This window comes from Canis lupus, chromosome 4 (assembly GCF_048164855.1).
Source record: "Canis lupus baileyi chromosome 4, mCanLup2.hap1, whole genome shotgun sequence".
Classification (NCBI taxonomy): Eukaryota; Metazoa; Chordata; class Mammalia; order Carnivora; family Canidae; genus Canis; species Canis lupus.
Window position 1 is genome coordinate 21136497 of NC_132841.1, and position 17117 is coordinate 21153613.

General features: G+C 43.5%; 1 protein-coding gene and 1 long non-coding RNA gene across 4 annotated transcripts in view; one reads left to right on the top strand and one right to left on the bottom strand.

Moving 5' to 3' along the window:
- The window catches only part of HK1 (hexokinase 1), a 119906-nt gene that overhangs the window by 29277 nt on the left and 73512 nt on the right, over window positions 1–17117 (top strand). For all 3 annotated transcript variants that reach the window (XM_072823395.1, XM_072823397.1, XM_072823396.1), the window contains 2 exons: window positions 5217–5313; window positions 8630–8677. In XM_072823395.1, coding sequence (XP_072679496.1) covers window positions 5287–5313; window positions 8630–8677 — 75 coding nt within the window. In that variant the 5' untranslated portion in view covers window positions 5217–5286. The remainder of the gene's footprint in view (window positions 1–5216; window positions 5314–8629; window positions 8678–17117) is intronic.
- LOC140631955 (uncharacterized) lies at window positions 718–6724 on the bottom strand. Its single transcript, XR_012029488.1, has 2 exons — window positions 6530–6724; window positions 718–1341 (listed from the first exon to the last, which is right to left on the bottom strand). It is a non-coding gene; the product is annotated as an uncharacterized lncRNA (long non-coding RNA).

The window sequence follows — 17117 nt, forward strand, 5'->3', positions numbered from 1 at the left end:
TCCTGGCTTAAAAAGCCTTCTGCCCAGCAGGAGCCAAATTCTCTTGTTATGACTCCATAGGGACATTTTCCGGGGTCTCTGCAGGGGATGAAACAAGAGTCACCTCACTGGGGGAAACCTAGAGCTATGCCATCCCATCTAGTATTTATAATTTTTCCAACCCAGGAACAACCTATCAATGAGGGATCATTTTCTTTATCATCAGAAATGTTACTCAGTAACAGAGGCACCAGGGTGGTGCAGTCAGTTGAGAGTCCTACTCTTGATTTCAGCCTAGGTCATGATCTCAGGGTCCTGGGATTGAGCCCCACATTGGGCTCCATGCTCAGCAGGAAGACTGCTTGAGGATTCTCTCTCCCTCTCCCTCTGCACACCCCTCAACCCAAGTGCTCTCTCTCAGATAAATCTTTTATTTCTTTTTTTTTTTTAAGATTTTATTTACTTATTCATGAGAGACACAGAGAGAGGCAGAGACAGGAGAAGCAGGCTCCATGCAAGGTGCCCGATATGGGACTCGATCCCGGGACTCCGGGATTACGTCCTGAGCCGAAGGTAGATGCTCAACCGCTGAGCCACACAGGCATCTCATCTCTCAAATATGTCTTTAAAAAAAAGAGAAGTGTTACTCATAACATAGTTGATATTCTATCCTTAACTGTAACTGAACCAACATGAGTTCCCTCCTTGGTGAGTCACAGATAGAACTTACACCAGGTGGAGTTGTCACACAAAAGAAACTTTATTTGCAACAAATAAGGAAACCACAGGGAATAATTTCCAAAGCTGTGAACAAGGATGATTTTTTTTTTAATTCAGGGTCAGGATGAATATTTAGAAAGGGAGCCTTGTCATTGCATGTGGAGGTGGGCATAAAGTCACACATGCACCTCAAGGAAACATGCCTAGACGTACATTGTAAGTTACATAAATAAGGCTTGTGCTCCTCCTTGGGTGGAGATTTTAGTATCACAATGAGGTAGAGTTGCGTGCCTAGGTGGCTCAGTCAGTGAAGCATCTGTCTTCAGCTCGGGTCATGATCTTGGGGTCCTGGGACTAAGTTCCACATTGGGCTCCCTGCTCAGTGGGGAGTCTGCTTCTTCCTGTTTCTCTGCTGCTCCCCCCACTTGTGCTCTCTTTCTCCATCAAATAAGTAAATAAAATCTTTAAAAAAAACAAAAACAATGAGGTAGGGTTGACTGTTGGTCAGCGCACAGGTTGCCCCATGACCCATCCATGTAGGTGTGAGTCCCAAGTGGACTGAGCTTTCTTTCAGGGCGCTCATTATTGCTTGAAGGGTAGTTTCAGTTTCCAGTGGGGATGCTCTGCATGAAGGGTCTTTTCCTGAGTTAAAAGATAAGATGGAAAGAAGAGCTTTAAGGAAAAATGTTGGTGAGTACAAGCAGGTAAACTACAAAGGTCAGACCTGGGGAGCTAGCTGGTGACAGGTAACTGGGAGAGTGGAACTAGAGCATTAACCTAAGGCCAAATTCTAATGCAAAAGGAAAAAAAGTTATTGATTCTCACCTATTACCTTCCTCATTTTACAGACAAGGAAACAAGCTCAGAGAAATTCAGTAAGTGGCAGAGTAAGGATGAGAACCCAGGTCCCAGGCTACATTACTATTTTACCTGTTAGCCTATTATAAGCATAATTAGAGAAACATCTTTTAAATTTTTTATTGATTTTTAAAAAGATTTTATTTGTTTATTTGAGAGAGAGAGCAGAGCGAGAGAGAGAGTACAAGTGAGCTGGAAGGGAAGACGGAGAAGGAGAAGCAGACTCCTCGCTTAGCAGGAAGCCCGATGTGGGGTTCCATCCCAGGACCTCAGGATCGTGACCTGAGCCGAAGACAGATGCTTAACTGACTGAGTCACCCAGGGGTTCCAGGGAATATCTTTTATAAACACAAATCATAAATTATAAAGCAAAGTGTATATTATCTTCAGGTCACATTCTGCTTTGGCCTGTATTAGGTATTGGGTTTTAATTAGCACAAGTTGTTGAAGTCTATGACCTCTTGTCAGGTCAGAAGAGCTGTGGACAAAACCAAGAAGGCTTTACAATCTCGGCCAGGTTCTCCAAACCTTTTCGGTCCTGCACTCTATCAGTAAAATATTTCTGCAGACACATTCCCCCACACATGTATCTTCATTATTTTTGGATTTATACATTGATGATTCCACATACATGAAATGTCCAGAATAGACAAATCCACACAGAAAGAAAGTAGATTTGCTGTTGCCGGGCCATAGGGGGAGGAGGGAGTGGGAAGTGGCTACTGATGGGGACAGAGTTTCTTTTTGGGGTGATGGACATGTTCTGGAATTTGATAGTAGTGATAATTGTATAACCTTGTGAATATCCTTAAAAAGACATTGAATTACATATAGTCTAAAAGGTGAATATTTTGATATATGAATTATATCAATTAAAAAAATATTATCATAAATAAAAGTTCTGATACTGTCTTATGTCACCCCAACAAATTGTCTTGTACTGTCCCTCTGGACTCACTGCTTTCTTCTTTTTTTTAAAGATTTTATTTATTTGTTTTGAGAGAGAGACAGAGATAGCAAGAGAGCATGAGCAGGGAGGAGAGGGAGAAGCAGACTCCCCACTGAGCAGGGAGCCCCACTGTAGCACTCCATCCCGGGACCCTGAGATCATAACCTGAGCCGAAGGCAGGTGCTTAACTGACTGAGCCACCCAGGTGCCCCTGGACTCACTGCTTTAAACCAACCCCCTAAATAGGCTATGTCTCAATTATAAGCCATTTATGGCTCCTTTTTGCTTTCACAACTGTTGTGAATTTGTGTAAATTGCTTATCAATCAACAATAATAACATATATATTGAATATTTGCTAGTTGTAAAGCAGGATTCTAAGTGCTCTATTTACATGCACAGATCTCACATTCCCATGCAGCTCTGTTATTACTGTTAATGTCCCCATTTTACAAGCAAATTGAGGCTCAGGTAGTTTAAGTAACTCTTCCAGAGTCAAAGCTATTACATGTCTGTGTAGGGCTTCAAACCAAGCAGCCTGACCTCAACGCTGGTTTCACACTTACTGTGTGTCAACACGGGGGGACATACAAAGTCCCTGTATCCTGGGAGTTTATCCTCCAGTAGGAGAGGGGGGCTAAAAGTAAGTAAATATAAGACAAGTACAGATATTTCCAAGTTCACTGAAGAACATATGACAGCCAAGTTCTGTGTGTGTCTTTTCACCCTGAGAAATATTCAGGATGAAGGAATGAAGTATGAGCTTTAAATTAAATTTTGGGTGCACCTGGGTGGCTCAATCGGTTAAGCACCTGCCCTCAGCTCAGTTCATAATCTCAGGGTTCTGGGATGGAGCCCCATGTTGGGCTCCCTGCTCAGTGGGCGTGGGGAGCCTACTTCTCCCTCTCTCTCTGCTGCTCCCCTCTGCTTGTGCTCCGTGCTGTGTCAAATAAATAAATAAAATCTTAAAAAAAATAAATTAATAGAATTTTGTTTATATAAACAAATAACAAAGAAACCCCCACAAATTTTGTTTATGCTTCTGAGCTGGGCCACAGAGTGTTTGGGATGTTGGGGGCACCAGATATCCCACCAACACCAGCTCTAGCAGAATTCATCAACACTGAGCCACTGGGATCCAGTGGCTGGGGGCCCAGTGTTACGTCAATGTTTAGAAGCCTGGACTCTTGGCTTACCCTCTTTGAACTGAAAAGACCTTAAATAGTAAGGAAGTTTTTGCATTTGCTGCAGCACACTAATTGGTAGGCAAATCACATTAATATTTCTAAGCTGCTCAGTATATGGTAGAGACTGAATAAAATTGCTATGAATGTTGACGTAGGACATCTGACACTTATTGAATTATCATTCTTCAGTAAGCCTTTCGGAATAAGATCTCTACCCAGTGTAACCAGTAAAAAAAAAAAAAAAAAAGATCTTTATTAATTGACATGAAAAGATTTTCATAGTGTATTATTCCATGAAAAAAGTAGATTTAAAAAGAACATGAGTGGAACGCCTGGGTGGCTTAGCGGTTGAGGGTCTACCTTTGGCTCAGGGCATGATCCTGGGATCCGGAGCAAGTCCCCATATCTAGCTCCCTGCGGGGAGCCTGCTTCTCTTTCTGCTTGTGTCTCTGATTCTCTCTCTCTGTGTGTCTCTCATGAATAAATAAATAAATCTTAAAAAAAAAAAAAGTATAAGAGCATGGTTCCATTTTGGTGGTGTTACTGGTGTGTAGTTATCTGGAGAAAAATATAAGGGAGGATATAGACCAAAATGTTTTTTTTTAATTTTTTTTTATTAGTTATTTATGATAGTCATACAGAGAGAGAGAGAGAGAGGCAGAGACACAGGCAGAGGGAGAAGCAGGCTCCAGGCACCGGGAGCCCAACGTGGGACTCGATCCTGGGTCTCCAGGATCACGCCCTGGGCCAAAGGCAGGCGCCAAACCGCTGCGCCACCCAGGGATCCCCTAGACCAAAATGTTAATAGAACTTCTTTCTTTCTTTCTTTTTTAAAGATTTTATTTATTCATAGACAGAGAGAGAGAGGCAGAGACACAGGCAGAGGGAGAAGCAGGCTCCACGCAGGAGGCCCGACGTGGGACTCAATCCTGGGTCTCCAGGATCACACCCCAGGCTGCAGGCGGTGCCAAACCGCTGCGCCACCGGCGCTGCCCTAGAACTTATTTCTGTAATGAGTAAAGATCATTTCAATTTTTAAACTACTTGCCTGTATTTCATGACTTTTTTTTTTGTGAGGTGTGCGCATTGCTTTTATAATTAGAGAAGTAATTTTTACCCAGAGCTACACCCTACCCTGGTTAAATTAGGCGAAAAGAATGACTCTGGTGAAGGTCACACTTCCAAATTTTGGACTTTTTGAGGCTATCTTGGCTAATTTCCATTTCTGTTGGATTTCCTCCTTGAAGCAAGACCCTATTTTTGGACCTCTTTGTAAGCAGAGGAGGCTGTAGTTGGTTGACGAGGCACCACCTGCAGACTGGGTTCCAGGAGATTCCTTCTAGAATAATATCCTGCCAGAAACCTTAGACATTTTACTTGGGATTACAGATCCTTCTAGAAACAGAGGCCTGTTTGCTAACCCGGTCTTCAGTATTGGGGTGTTCAGCTTCCCGACTTGTAAAGGAGAGGAATGAGGTTGATGAGCCCCTCACTCTTCCTCCTTTGGGCTTTGCTTTTCTCCAGGCCTCCCAGCCCCGACTGCTGAAAGCAGAAGAGAAGAAAGAACCCAGGCACAGCGGGCGTCCTCCCAACCATGGGGCAGACTTGCCAACAAGGATGCGTAAGTCCTCCCCTTGCTCTTTTCTGACTTCACGTGGTCACAGGCACCACTGCCTGCCCACCCTTCTCCCGTGGGAGATTACTTGGGGTCCGTTGTCTCGGAGGGAGACCCAGAGCTCGGCAGACACGTGTTGTGGGGTGAGGCAGGAGGCCCACAGATCCGTCCTCTAGCTCTCTTTGCAGTTTAATTTTACCCCCGGGGTCAGATAGGTCCTGGCAAGGAGAACCCAGAGGGTCATTTGTGTCACCCCTAAGTGGATTAATCACTTCTTAGGTCCTTTTGCTACAAAGTCATGAACATGTGTTGAACACAGGAATGTGGCTTTTTCTAGGTGAAGTCTTCCCTGGCCAGATTGTATATGGCCGTGTAAAAGCAGAAGCCCATTCTTGCCTCTCACAGAGAGCTTTACTTCTCCCCTGGGTGTTGGAACAAACCCTGGAAAATGTTTATGGGACAAATTATGTTCTTCTGAGTAGCTGGTTCATTTTTAGTAACCTAATCTGCAGATGGTTACACCATAGCAAGGACTACACAGGATCCCCTTTAACAGTTTGGGGAAATGAGGTACAGTCGGGATTAAGCCCAGTGACAAACCCGGGGCTGGGACTTGAGGTGTGCACCAGGGAGAGGATTCTCTCAGAGCAGCCTGTCAACCCCTCCTGTCACCTGGCCTGCCTGCCTCGTGAAGACTTCCAGCTCAGTCTGTGGGTGGGGGAAATTAGTTCCCAGGTAGTGGGGAGGAGTGGGGAGGAGGGAACACAAGGCCAAGGAGTTGCTTTCCTCTCCATGTGAGGTGGGTGGGCAATGGTCCCCAGTCCTACAGGCCTGGCTCGAAAAGCCCCCTTCATTACCTCTGAGGGGATCCCTATGGTCCAGCCCAGAAATATCCTTCCTACCTCACGGGGCTTTGAGAGAACTGAATTGCACCCCACTTCTGACACCCCCGTGACAGCTCAGGCTCTCAGTCTTAGTCTCATCTCTGTAATCCAAGACACCTCCCTGGGTTAGAGTGAACAGGAGGCCACTAAATACACACACCTGAAAACTCCTTGGGTCCCGGGCCCCAATGCCTGTTCCTTCTCCTTTATTCCACACTTGGGGTGAAAAAAAAGTTTTGCCTGCTCTGGGAAAGGAGGAGCTCCTCCAAATCAGGGGGTCTGTTTGGGCTGTCATTGCCACCTTTCATGGTCCCCACTGTCCCCTTCGGTGCCCCTACCTGGCCTGGAAGGCCCCAGGCAGAATGCTACTGAGAGAGTAACGCAGGCCAGGTCAGCTTTGGAGAGGTGACACAAAGCAGCCAGTGTCACAGGCGCCACGCGGCAGTCAGCAGGCTTGGGCACTGGTACTTGGAGTTCAGGGCCAGTCTGTGGGTCTCCGGGCTGGTCCTCTGTGGTCCTTGGGGGTCTGGAGAGAGGAACATGGGCTCTGGGATCTCAGACACAAGCAGGAAACCCAGGAGTTGGAAATCGATTTGTTCTCTCAAGTGGCCCTCGGTGAGTCACAGTTATTGCCCTATGTCTCCGTGAGTCTATGATCTTTACTGGTGTCATTCACTGAGCAACTACTCTGTGCCAGCCACTTCACACAGTCTCCTTAAATTTCACAAAGTTCCAACAAAGTAGGTATCATTCTCATCTTACAGATGGGAAAACCCAGGCATAGGGAAGGTAAGTTACTTGCCTAATTTTATACTTATCAGTGACAGAACTCAAGTCCCTGTAACTCCCAGCCTATGTGCTCTTTCTACCTCCAGGACAAACTCAGGGCTGGGGGTGAGGCATGTGACTCCACCTGTAATTACATAAGGACATTCATATTTTGAGATGTTCCAAACTTAGAAATGGTGTGCTCTGGATATTGGATTCCCACTCTTAGTCTAATGGACCCAAAATCATGTGGTCCATTCAGTTACTTTCTCCTTGGCTCCTTAGGCTGTTCCAAGCTACAGACAGTATTTTTTTTATTGTTTCCTTACTCTTAACTCTCCTGAAGGCCTATAAGTATCTGTAAGGCTTCATTAGAGTGCCTTTCAGCAGCAAGCTTGCTTTCATGGGATATCAGCATAAAGCCTAGACTTTGGTTTTTGTCCACATGAAAAACTTGCTGAGATTGTCCTGGTCACTTGGGTTGTCTTTGGGATACCTTTTCTTGCTTCCCTAGGGCCATGATTTCTGTAGAGCTTCTTTGAAGAGCAGCCTACTCAGAAGAGGGCATGGTTTCTCACTTCACGAACAACAAACATTTATTAAGCACCTACCCTGTGTGAGGCAGGACAAGAAGTGCTGAAAAGATGATCTCTGCCCTTCAGGAAGGATCCATGGGTTACCCCTGATTCTTATACAGACTGGCTACATGTCTGTGGGCCACTATCCAACCTTCTAGAAACCTCAGTCTCTTTCCTTATAAAGTGGGATTGCCTCTTGTGTTTTATCACTCCTGGTTCCCTCCCTCCTCACCCACCAAGAAGTGGTTGTAAGAGTCCCAAGAGCAGCAAGAGATGGCAGGCCCCAGCACTAGCATTTTTGAAGGGTCTGCTTGTATCCTGTTGTTATTGTCCTACTGGCTAAAGCAAGTCACACAGTCAAACCCAGAGTCCCCGTGGGAGGAGACACCAAAGAGTATGCTTACAAGAAGGAGAACCATTTTGGCTCTTTTGTGCAATGTATTAAACCTTCCTTCTCCCTCCAGCTGCCATCATGAAGAGATCTATATAGGCATCTCTCGTGACTGGCAGCAACTTCCAAAATCTATGAGGCATGTAAAGTTATAAGAGGGTTATGGGAAGGCAGGATGCTAGCCCATCCAGCTGGTTGCTACTTGACAACCATGTTCCCTCCATGTTCATCTGGGAAGTATTGCATCCTGCAATCTTCGGGACACAGTGTGGCCAGTGGCTCAGCAAGGACAGAGCCCTGTGTTTCCACAGTCTCCCTACATGCCTCTCTAGTGGCTCAGTCATGAAAGTCATGATTGATTGGCACATCTGTCTACTCTGGTGGGCTGTGGACTCCCTGTAGGGAGAGCCACTGCTGTTTGTCGTCTTTGAACCCTCACTTCCTAGCACAGTACCTGTACCTTGGTAAGCACCTAATCAATGTTGATGTGAATAAATTCATGAATAAGACATTTCTGAGCTCTGCTGCATTTCATCCAGAGACTCATTAATCATGTCAGAATGTAGCCAGTGATTTCAGGGTTACTTGTAGTTACTGTTGCTTTTTAAACAAGATTGATTAGTTATAAGCATCAATACGCTGTGAATACAAGTTGCTAAGATGCCTTTGTCACAGCTTATTTTGTCCTGTCTTTTTTTAAGAGTGAAGCATCTGAGAGGCCAATCAAGCCCTCGCTTACTGAAGTTAAGGTAAGAAACCTAAATGTTCTTTCCATCTCCTTCTGTAACCTTTTCTGTAAAAGAGGGATAGCGTGTGGCAATTCCATTTGGGAATTCTGATCATGGCTTCAGTGAGCCAAGCAGCCTTATGGTGGATTCCCAGGGGAGGAAGAGCTTTTACTTCTAAGTTGTTCCTACCCAGGCCCAGCCCACCCCATAGGGCAGGTGCTTTATAAGGATGCCTTTGTCACTACGCTCTCCTCTCTTAGCCCTTGCTTGGGAGCAAAATGCTAAGTGTCAGAGCTAAACATAGGACCTTCCTGCCCTGGAGCCATATGGCCTAATGACTGTGGGAGGGGTTCTGGGAGAGGGAATGGAAGGGTCTATTCCCTCGCTTGTCTTTTCTGGTGTGCAGAATCTGACATGCCAGGCACTTGGTATCCATGTCCTCTGCACTGGAACATGGGCAAGTTTCAGATCTTTCCTGCTGACCTATCCCATATGCTTCCAAATCAGAGAATTGTCTGTGTTATCTGTGATGGCCCCCCACCTTCCCTCTCACTCCCCAAGCAGGCACTTTACTGTGCCTGGAAAATTGCATTTTGGGGTGGATTGCTTCATGTGAAGGTGGTGAGGCGGGGGCTTTAGAGAGCCAGCTTGCTGGGAGAAAAGTACAGTAACTTTTGATTTCTCCTGCATCTGGTCCCCTTATCTAGTCCCAGCTGAGGTCCAAGGCTGGGTCTGGATTCATAGCAGCCATCTCTGCCCTGCTTCTTATTCCACTGATCGAACAACCATATTCTTGTTCTTACAAAAGTGAATAAGAGACTCCAGCATTTGAGGATGTAGGGCTGAGAACTGAAGCTCAACGTACTAAAAAGGAAAAAGTTACAACACAGGGTGACACATGCCTTAAAAGCCAGATGAGGGAGGGGTCCACCCTGTCTTGGGGAGAGAAGGAAGGTTGGATAGAGGAGGTGAGGTTGGCATGGGTCATGTAGCAGAAGAAGGAATCTACAGGCCAGGAGGGACATTCCAGGCAGAGGTGGCAGCAAGGGCAAAGGCAGAGCTTGTGAGGATGGAAAGAGCCTGGGAGGCTTCCTGCTGTGGAGCTGGTGGGGAAGGCGGGAAGGGAGGCTGATGGAGTTGGGTGGGGCTGGCACTAGATGTCGGTTACAGTCTATTGGTCTGTTGAGGGGGCCCAAAAGATCTTTAGGCTGAAGAGTCATGTGATTAAATTGTGTTCTGACACCAGCAAGGAGCATGAGCCTTGAGCTTCCAGGGTACCAGTCAGGAGATAGTGGGGATGCATGTAGAAAGATCTCCAGAGGTGATGTGTGTGCCAGATGATCCACCTTGGAGTGGGAAGAAAGTTTTACAAGTTCCATTGCTAACAATTTTTAAAAGCTCAATCAGCACTGGTAGCTTTCCTTGGTGAGTCTTCCAGATTGGTACTTGTATGATTTTGTACTCAGGGTCTCTCAATAAAAAGGGGGAGGAACATGGCTCCTTTGTTTCCAGGGCCATTTTTAGCATATCACAAGGCATTACTGCCTTATGACTGCCTGGTTGAAGTAGTTTCATACATCATATCTGGCTTTAAGTAGGCTGACCCTCACAAAATAAGCAAGTGGCTTAGAAAGATTTCTGCATAGAAACTGTGGATTAACACTAATGAATAATGGAGGCACCTGGTTGGCTCAGCTAGAAGGGAAAGTGACTCTTGATCTTTGGGTCTTGGGTTTGAGCCCCATGTTGGATGTAGATATTACTAAAAAAAAAAAAAAAAAAAAAGAGCTAATGAACAATGAGAAGAGTGCTGACTCATTTCCTATCCCTGGTACCAGCTGCTTATCAGCCACATCTTGGGGTTAAAAGAAATAAAAGATCTGATTAGATTTATATTTGAGCAGTCAGAGAAACAAAACAGACTAGACTATTTGAATTCTGGCTTTATTCTGTATATCACTAATGATAAGCTAATCCTTATGTATAGAGAGGCCTTAAGATAATTAGTTAATGATACTATTAGGCCACCACACTTTAAAATAGTTTATCTCATCTTTATGTCTCTTTATAATTGAAGTAGAATTTATTAGCAGTCAAATGCATACATCCTGTCAGTTTGAGAAATCTGAACATGTGTATAGAACACAGTTCAAGATATAGAACATTTCCATCACCCCCCAAAATCTCATGTCCCTATCCATTTACTACTTTCCCATCCCCTGTCCTGAGGTTATCATTGTTCTGACTTCTATCACCATAGGTTAGTTTTCCTGTTCTTGAATGTCATATAAGTGTCATTATACATGTGTGTTCTTTTGTGTCTGGCTTCAATATTTTCATATTGCTGTGTGTATCAAGTTCATCCTACATGATCTTGTAATATAGACAATCCTAAGGCACACACACACACACACACTATTAGAATAAACACATTCAGCAAGGTTATAGGATACAAAATCGATATGTGAAAATCAATTGTACTTCTATACATTCACAATGAACAATCCAAAAATGAAATCCAGGAAATAGTTTCATGTCTAATAGCACAAAAAAAAAAAGAACAAAACACTTAGGAATAAACTTAAATGAAGTCCAAGACTTATACTCTGAAAACTATAAAATATTGATGAAAGAAATAGAAGAAGATCTAAATAAACGGAAAGATAGTTCATGTCCATGGATTGTAAGACTTAATATTAAGATGGCAATACTCCCCAAATTGATCTATAGAGTCAACACAATCCCTGTTAAAAATTCCAGGTGGCTTCTTTGCAGGAGTTAACATGCCAATTCTAAAATTTATATGGCAATGGAAGGTACTCAGATTAGCCAAAACATCTTAAATAATAAGAAAGTCAAGGAATTCACATTTCCTGTTTTCAAAATTTATAAAGCTACAGCATGGCACTGGCATAAAGATAGACCTATAGAAGACACAAAGAGATGGAAAAATATTCCATGCTCATGGATTGGAAGAATTAATATTGTGAAAATGTCAATGTTACCCAGGGCAATTTACACATTTAATGCAATCCCTATCAAAATACCATGGACGTTCTTCAGAGAGTTGGAACAAATTATTTTAAGATTTGTGTGGAATCAGAAAAGATCCCGAATAGCCAGGGGAATTTTAAAAAAGAAAACCATAACTGGGGGCATCACAATGCCAGATTTCAGGTTGTACTACAAAGCTGTGGTCATCAAGACAGTGTGGTACTGGCACAAAAAACAGACACATAGATCAGTGGAACAGAATAGAGAACCCAGAAGTGGACCCTGAACTTTATGGGCAACTAATATTCAACAAAGGAGGAAAGACTATCCACTGGATAAAAGACAGTCTCTTCAATATATGGTGCTGGTAAAATTGGACATCCACATGCAGAAGAATGAAACTAGACCACTCTCTTGCACCATACACAAAGATAAACTCAAAATGGATGAAAGATCTTAATGTGAGACAAGATTCCATCAAAATCCTAGAGGAGAACACAGGCAACACCCTTTTTGAACTTGGCCACAGTAACTTCTTGCAAGATTCATCCATGAAGGCAAGAGAAACAAAAGCAAAAATGAACTATTGGGACTTCATCAAGATAAGAAGCTTTTGCACAGCAAAAGATACAGTCAACAAAACTCAAAGACAACCTACAGAATGGGAGAAGATATTTGCAAATGATGTATCAGATAAAGGGCTAGTTTCCAAGATCTATAAAGAACTTATTAAACTCAACAGCAAAGAAACAAACAATCCAATCATGAAATGGGCAAAAGACATGAACAGACATCTCACAGAGGAAGACATAGACATGGCCAACAAGCACATGAGGAAATGCTCCGCATCACTCGCCATCAGGGAAATACAAATCAAAACCACAATGAGATACCACTCACACCAGTGAGAATGGGGAAAATTAACAAAGCAGGAAACCACAAATGTTGGAGAGGATGTGGAGAAAGGGGAACCCTCCTGCACTGTTGGTGGGAATGTGAACTGGTGCAGCCACTCTGGAAAACTGTGTGGAGGGCAGCCCTGGTGGCGCAGCGGTTTAGCGCAGCCTGCAGCCCAGGGTGTGATCCTGGAGCCCTGGATCGAGTCCCACGTCAGGCTCTCTACATGGAGCCTGCTTCTCCCTCTGCCGGTGTCTCTGCTACTCTCTCTCTCTGCATCTCTATGAATAAATAAATAAACTCTTAAAAAAAAAAAACAACTGTGTGGAGGTTCCTCAAAGAGTTAAAAATAGATCTGCCCTACGACCCAGCAATTGCACTGCTGGGGATTTACCCCAAAGATTCAGATGCAATGAAACGCCAGGACACCTGCACCCCGATGTTTCTAGCAGCAATGTCCACAATAGCCAAACTGTGGAAGGAGCCTTGGTGTCCATCGAAAGATGAATGGATAAAGAAGATGTGGTCTATGTATACAATGGAATATTACTCAGCAATTAGAAACGACAAATACCCACCATTTGCTTCGACATGGATGGAACTGGAGGGTATTATGCTGAGTGAAAGAAGTCAATCAGAGAAGGACAAACATTATATGGTCTCATTCATTTGGGGAATATAAAAAATAGTGAAAGGGAATAAAGGGGAAAGGAGAAAAAAATGAGTGGGAAATATCAGAAAGGGAGACAGAACATGAAAGACTCCTAACTCTGGGAAACGAACTAGGGGTGGTGGAAGGGGAGGTGGAGGGGGGATGGGGGTGACTGGGTGACAGGTACTGAGGTGGGCACTTGACGGGATGAGCACTGGGTGTTATTCTATATGTTGGCAAATTGAACAATAAAAAATAAATTTATTAAAAAAGGGAAGAAAAAGATAGACCTATAGATCTATGGAATAGAATTGAGAGTCCAGAGATAAACTCATACATTTAAAGTCATTTGGTTTTCACAGGGGTATGAAAACAATTCAATGGGGTAAGAACTATCTTCAACAAACAATGCTGTGACAATTGAATATCCACATGCAAAAGAGTCAAATTAAATCCCTACCTCATACCATATACAAAAATTAATTCCCAATATTCAATAGCTCAAATTATAAAACTCTTAGAAGAAAACATAGGTATGAATCTTTGTGACTTTGGATTTGGCAGTAGTTTCTTAATATGATATCTGTTATGGGCTGAATTGTGCCCCTCCCCTACCAAATTCATATGTTGAACTTTTAACCCCCAGTACTTCAGAATGTAATCACATTTGGAGATGGGGTCTTTAAAGAGTTAATTAATTAAAAGTGAGGTCTTTAGAATGGGCCCTATTCCATTTTGGTGGGTTTTTAAAAAAGATTTTATTTATTTATTCACGAGAGACACACAGAGAGAGGCAGAGACATAGGCAGAGGGAGAAGCAGGCTCCCTGCAAGAAGCCCAATGTGAGACTTGATCCTGGACCCCAAGATCACACCCTGAGCTGAAGGCAGACACTCAACCACTGAGGCACCCGGGTGTCCCCCCTCCATTCCAGTTTGAATGACATCTTTTCAAGAAGAGGAAATTTGGACACACAGAGAGACATCCTGGATGTGTACACACAGGGAGGGAGACCATGTGAAGAAGGGGGATTCTGCATGCTAAGGAAAGAGTCCTTAGAAGAAGGTAAACCTGCCAACACCTTGATCTTGGGCTTCTAGCCTCTAGAATTGTGAAAAAAAAATACATTTCTGTTGTTTAAGACAGTATGTAATATTTTATGGCAACCCTACTAAATTAATACAACCCCAAAGTGGAAACAACCAAAGATCAGTCAACTGATGATCGGATAAACAAAGGTGATGTATCCACACAATGGGATCTTATTCAGAAGTAAAAAGGACTGAAGTTCAGATATGTACTACAACATGAATGAACCTTAAAAATATGCTAAGTGAAAGAAGCCATTCACCAAAGATCACATATTGTATGATTCCATTTATATGAAACATCCAGAACAGGCACATCTGTAGACAGAAAGTAGGTTAGTGGTTGCCTGAGGTTGGGGAGCACAGGAGTTTGGGAGGTGACAGCTAATGGGTACAAGGTTTCTTTTTGAGATAATGAAAATTCTCTAAAAATGACTGAAGTGATGATGTTACCACCCTGCAATTGTATTAAAAATCATGAAACTACACTTTAAATAGGCAAATTATATGATATATGGATTATATTTCAGTAAAACTGTTACCAAAGGGAGAAAAAGACATCATTCCATTTTTTATACTGAGAACTTTGAAGTATGTATAGATATAGTACGGTTTTTTAATCTGCTCACCTGCTCATGGACATTTAGGTTGTTTCTAGTTTGGGCTATAAAGTGCTGAGAACATTTGTGTACAAATCCTTGTATGGACAAATGCTTTAATTTCTCTTGGGTAAATATCCAGGAATGGAATAGCTGGGTCACGTGGTCAGTATATATTAAACCTTTTTAAAAAGATTTATTTATTTATTAGAGAGCGAGAGAGAGAGTGTGTGTGTGTGTGTGTGTGTGTGTGTGTGTGTGCATGTGTATGTATGAGTGGGGGTTGAGGGCAGACAGGGGGAGATGGAGAGAGAGAATCCCGAGCAGACTCCATGCTAAGTGTGGAGTCCTACGTGGGGCTCCGTCTCATGACCTGGAGGTCACGAACTAAGCCAAAACCTAGAGTTGGATGCCCAACTGTGCCACCCAGGCACCCCTATATTAAACTTCATTAAGAAGAGTCAAACAGTTCCAAAGTGGTGTCATTTGACACTCCCATTGTTCTCATCTGTTTTCATGTCTATGTTTTAGGTATGTTTTATAATATAAATAATACATTAGTGCCATAGTATGCATTGATAGTTATGAGTAAATGTACAGATCGTGGAGATATGTGAGCAAAACATTTTTGCTAAACATTTTTGATTCTGAACAGATCAGTTCCTTAGCCTGGTTGGAGAGAGTTGGTATCACTAAGGGCTTTGTATTCATTTTGTAGAGCTGCAATAGCAAATTGGCACAAACTTAGTGGTTTAAAATAACAGAAATTTATTATCTAGCAGTTCTGTAGGCCAGAAGTCTGAAATCAAGGTGTCAGCAGGGCGGGGCTCCCTCCAGTGGCTCTAGGGGGAGGATCCTTCCTTGCCTCTTTCACTTTTGGTGGCTCCCGGTGCTCCTTGGTTTGTGGCTGCATAACCCCCTCATGTCTCTGCCTCTGCCTTCACAGGCAATTCTTTTTTCCCCACCATCTTCTCATCTGCCTCTTATCAGGAAGGTCATTGGATTTAAGGTGCGCCAGGGAGATCCCATCCAGGAAGATCTTATCTCAAGATCCCTAAAGTAATTACATATACGAAGATCCTTTTTATTCACTTTTTAAGAGTTTATTTATTTATTCATGAGAGAGTCAGAGAGAGGCAGAGACATAAGGCAGAGGGAGAAGCAGGCTCCCTGTCGGGACCCTGATGCAGGACTCAATCCCAGGACCTCAGGATCATGACCCAAGCCAAAGGCAGATGCTCAACCACTGAGCCTCCCAGGTGCCCCAAGAACCACCCCCCCCCCTTTTTTTCAAATAGGGTCACAAACACAGGTTGTGGGGATTAGGGCATATCTTTTATAGGGCACCATACAATGCACTACAGGCCTGTTCTAGCAGAAGGAATGGGGATGAGAGGATGGATTCGAGAGAATTCTTAGGTGGGTGTTTTGCTTTGTTCTTGAGGCACATATATGGGGAGACTCAGTAGGGTTTGGTGACAGATTAGATGCAGGGCATTTGGAAGGGAAAAACCTCAAGGATAATGCTCAGGTTTTCAGCTTGGCTGATAGGGAGATGGTCCTACCTGGACCACTCTTTTCCCCAGAGGGCAGAGGAGGCACAGGCATGGTGTACTCCCTTCTATTCTGGTTTCTGCTCAAGTGTATCCTCAGAGAGGCCTCACCTATTCATGCTATCTGAAATGATACTCTTATTCTCTGTTGTTCAACCTAGATATCAGGATTAGATTTGGCTGGTAGTAACAGAAAACTCCAAAATAGCAGTTGGGTTAATGCACTGGAATTTTATTTTCCTCTGAAGTTCTACAAATCTAGAGGTAGGGGGCTACCTACCCCTACCCCAAAGCCTACCTTTGGGGGCTGCTATGGGGCACCCTGGTGATGGGGATGCAAACTCTTCCTATTTTCTTTTGTTGCTTTGTTTTGTGTGGTTGCCATTCTCATGATTATCTCAAAATTCAAGACATTCCTGGTTCTCTAGCCAGTCTGTCTGTATTTCAGCCAGCCAGAAGGAAGAATGGCAAAGAAGAAAAGCTGCATAATCATCATGTCTTAAGGAAGCTTCCTGGAAGCTAGCATGAGATGCTCTCACTTTCATCTTTTTGGCCAGAACTTGCTCCCATGGTCACATCTAGCTGCAAGGAAGGCTAGAAATGTAATCTTTACCTGGGAAGCGGGGGAAGTTCTGGATTCAGCTAAAAATTGACTCTAACTCATTAGTTAGAACAAAG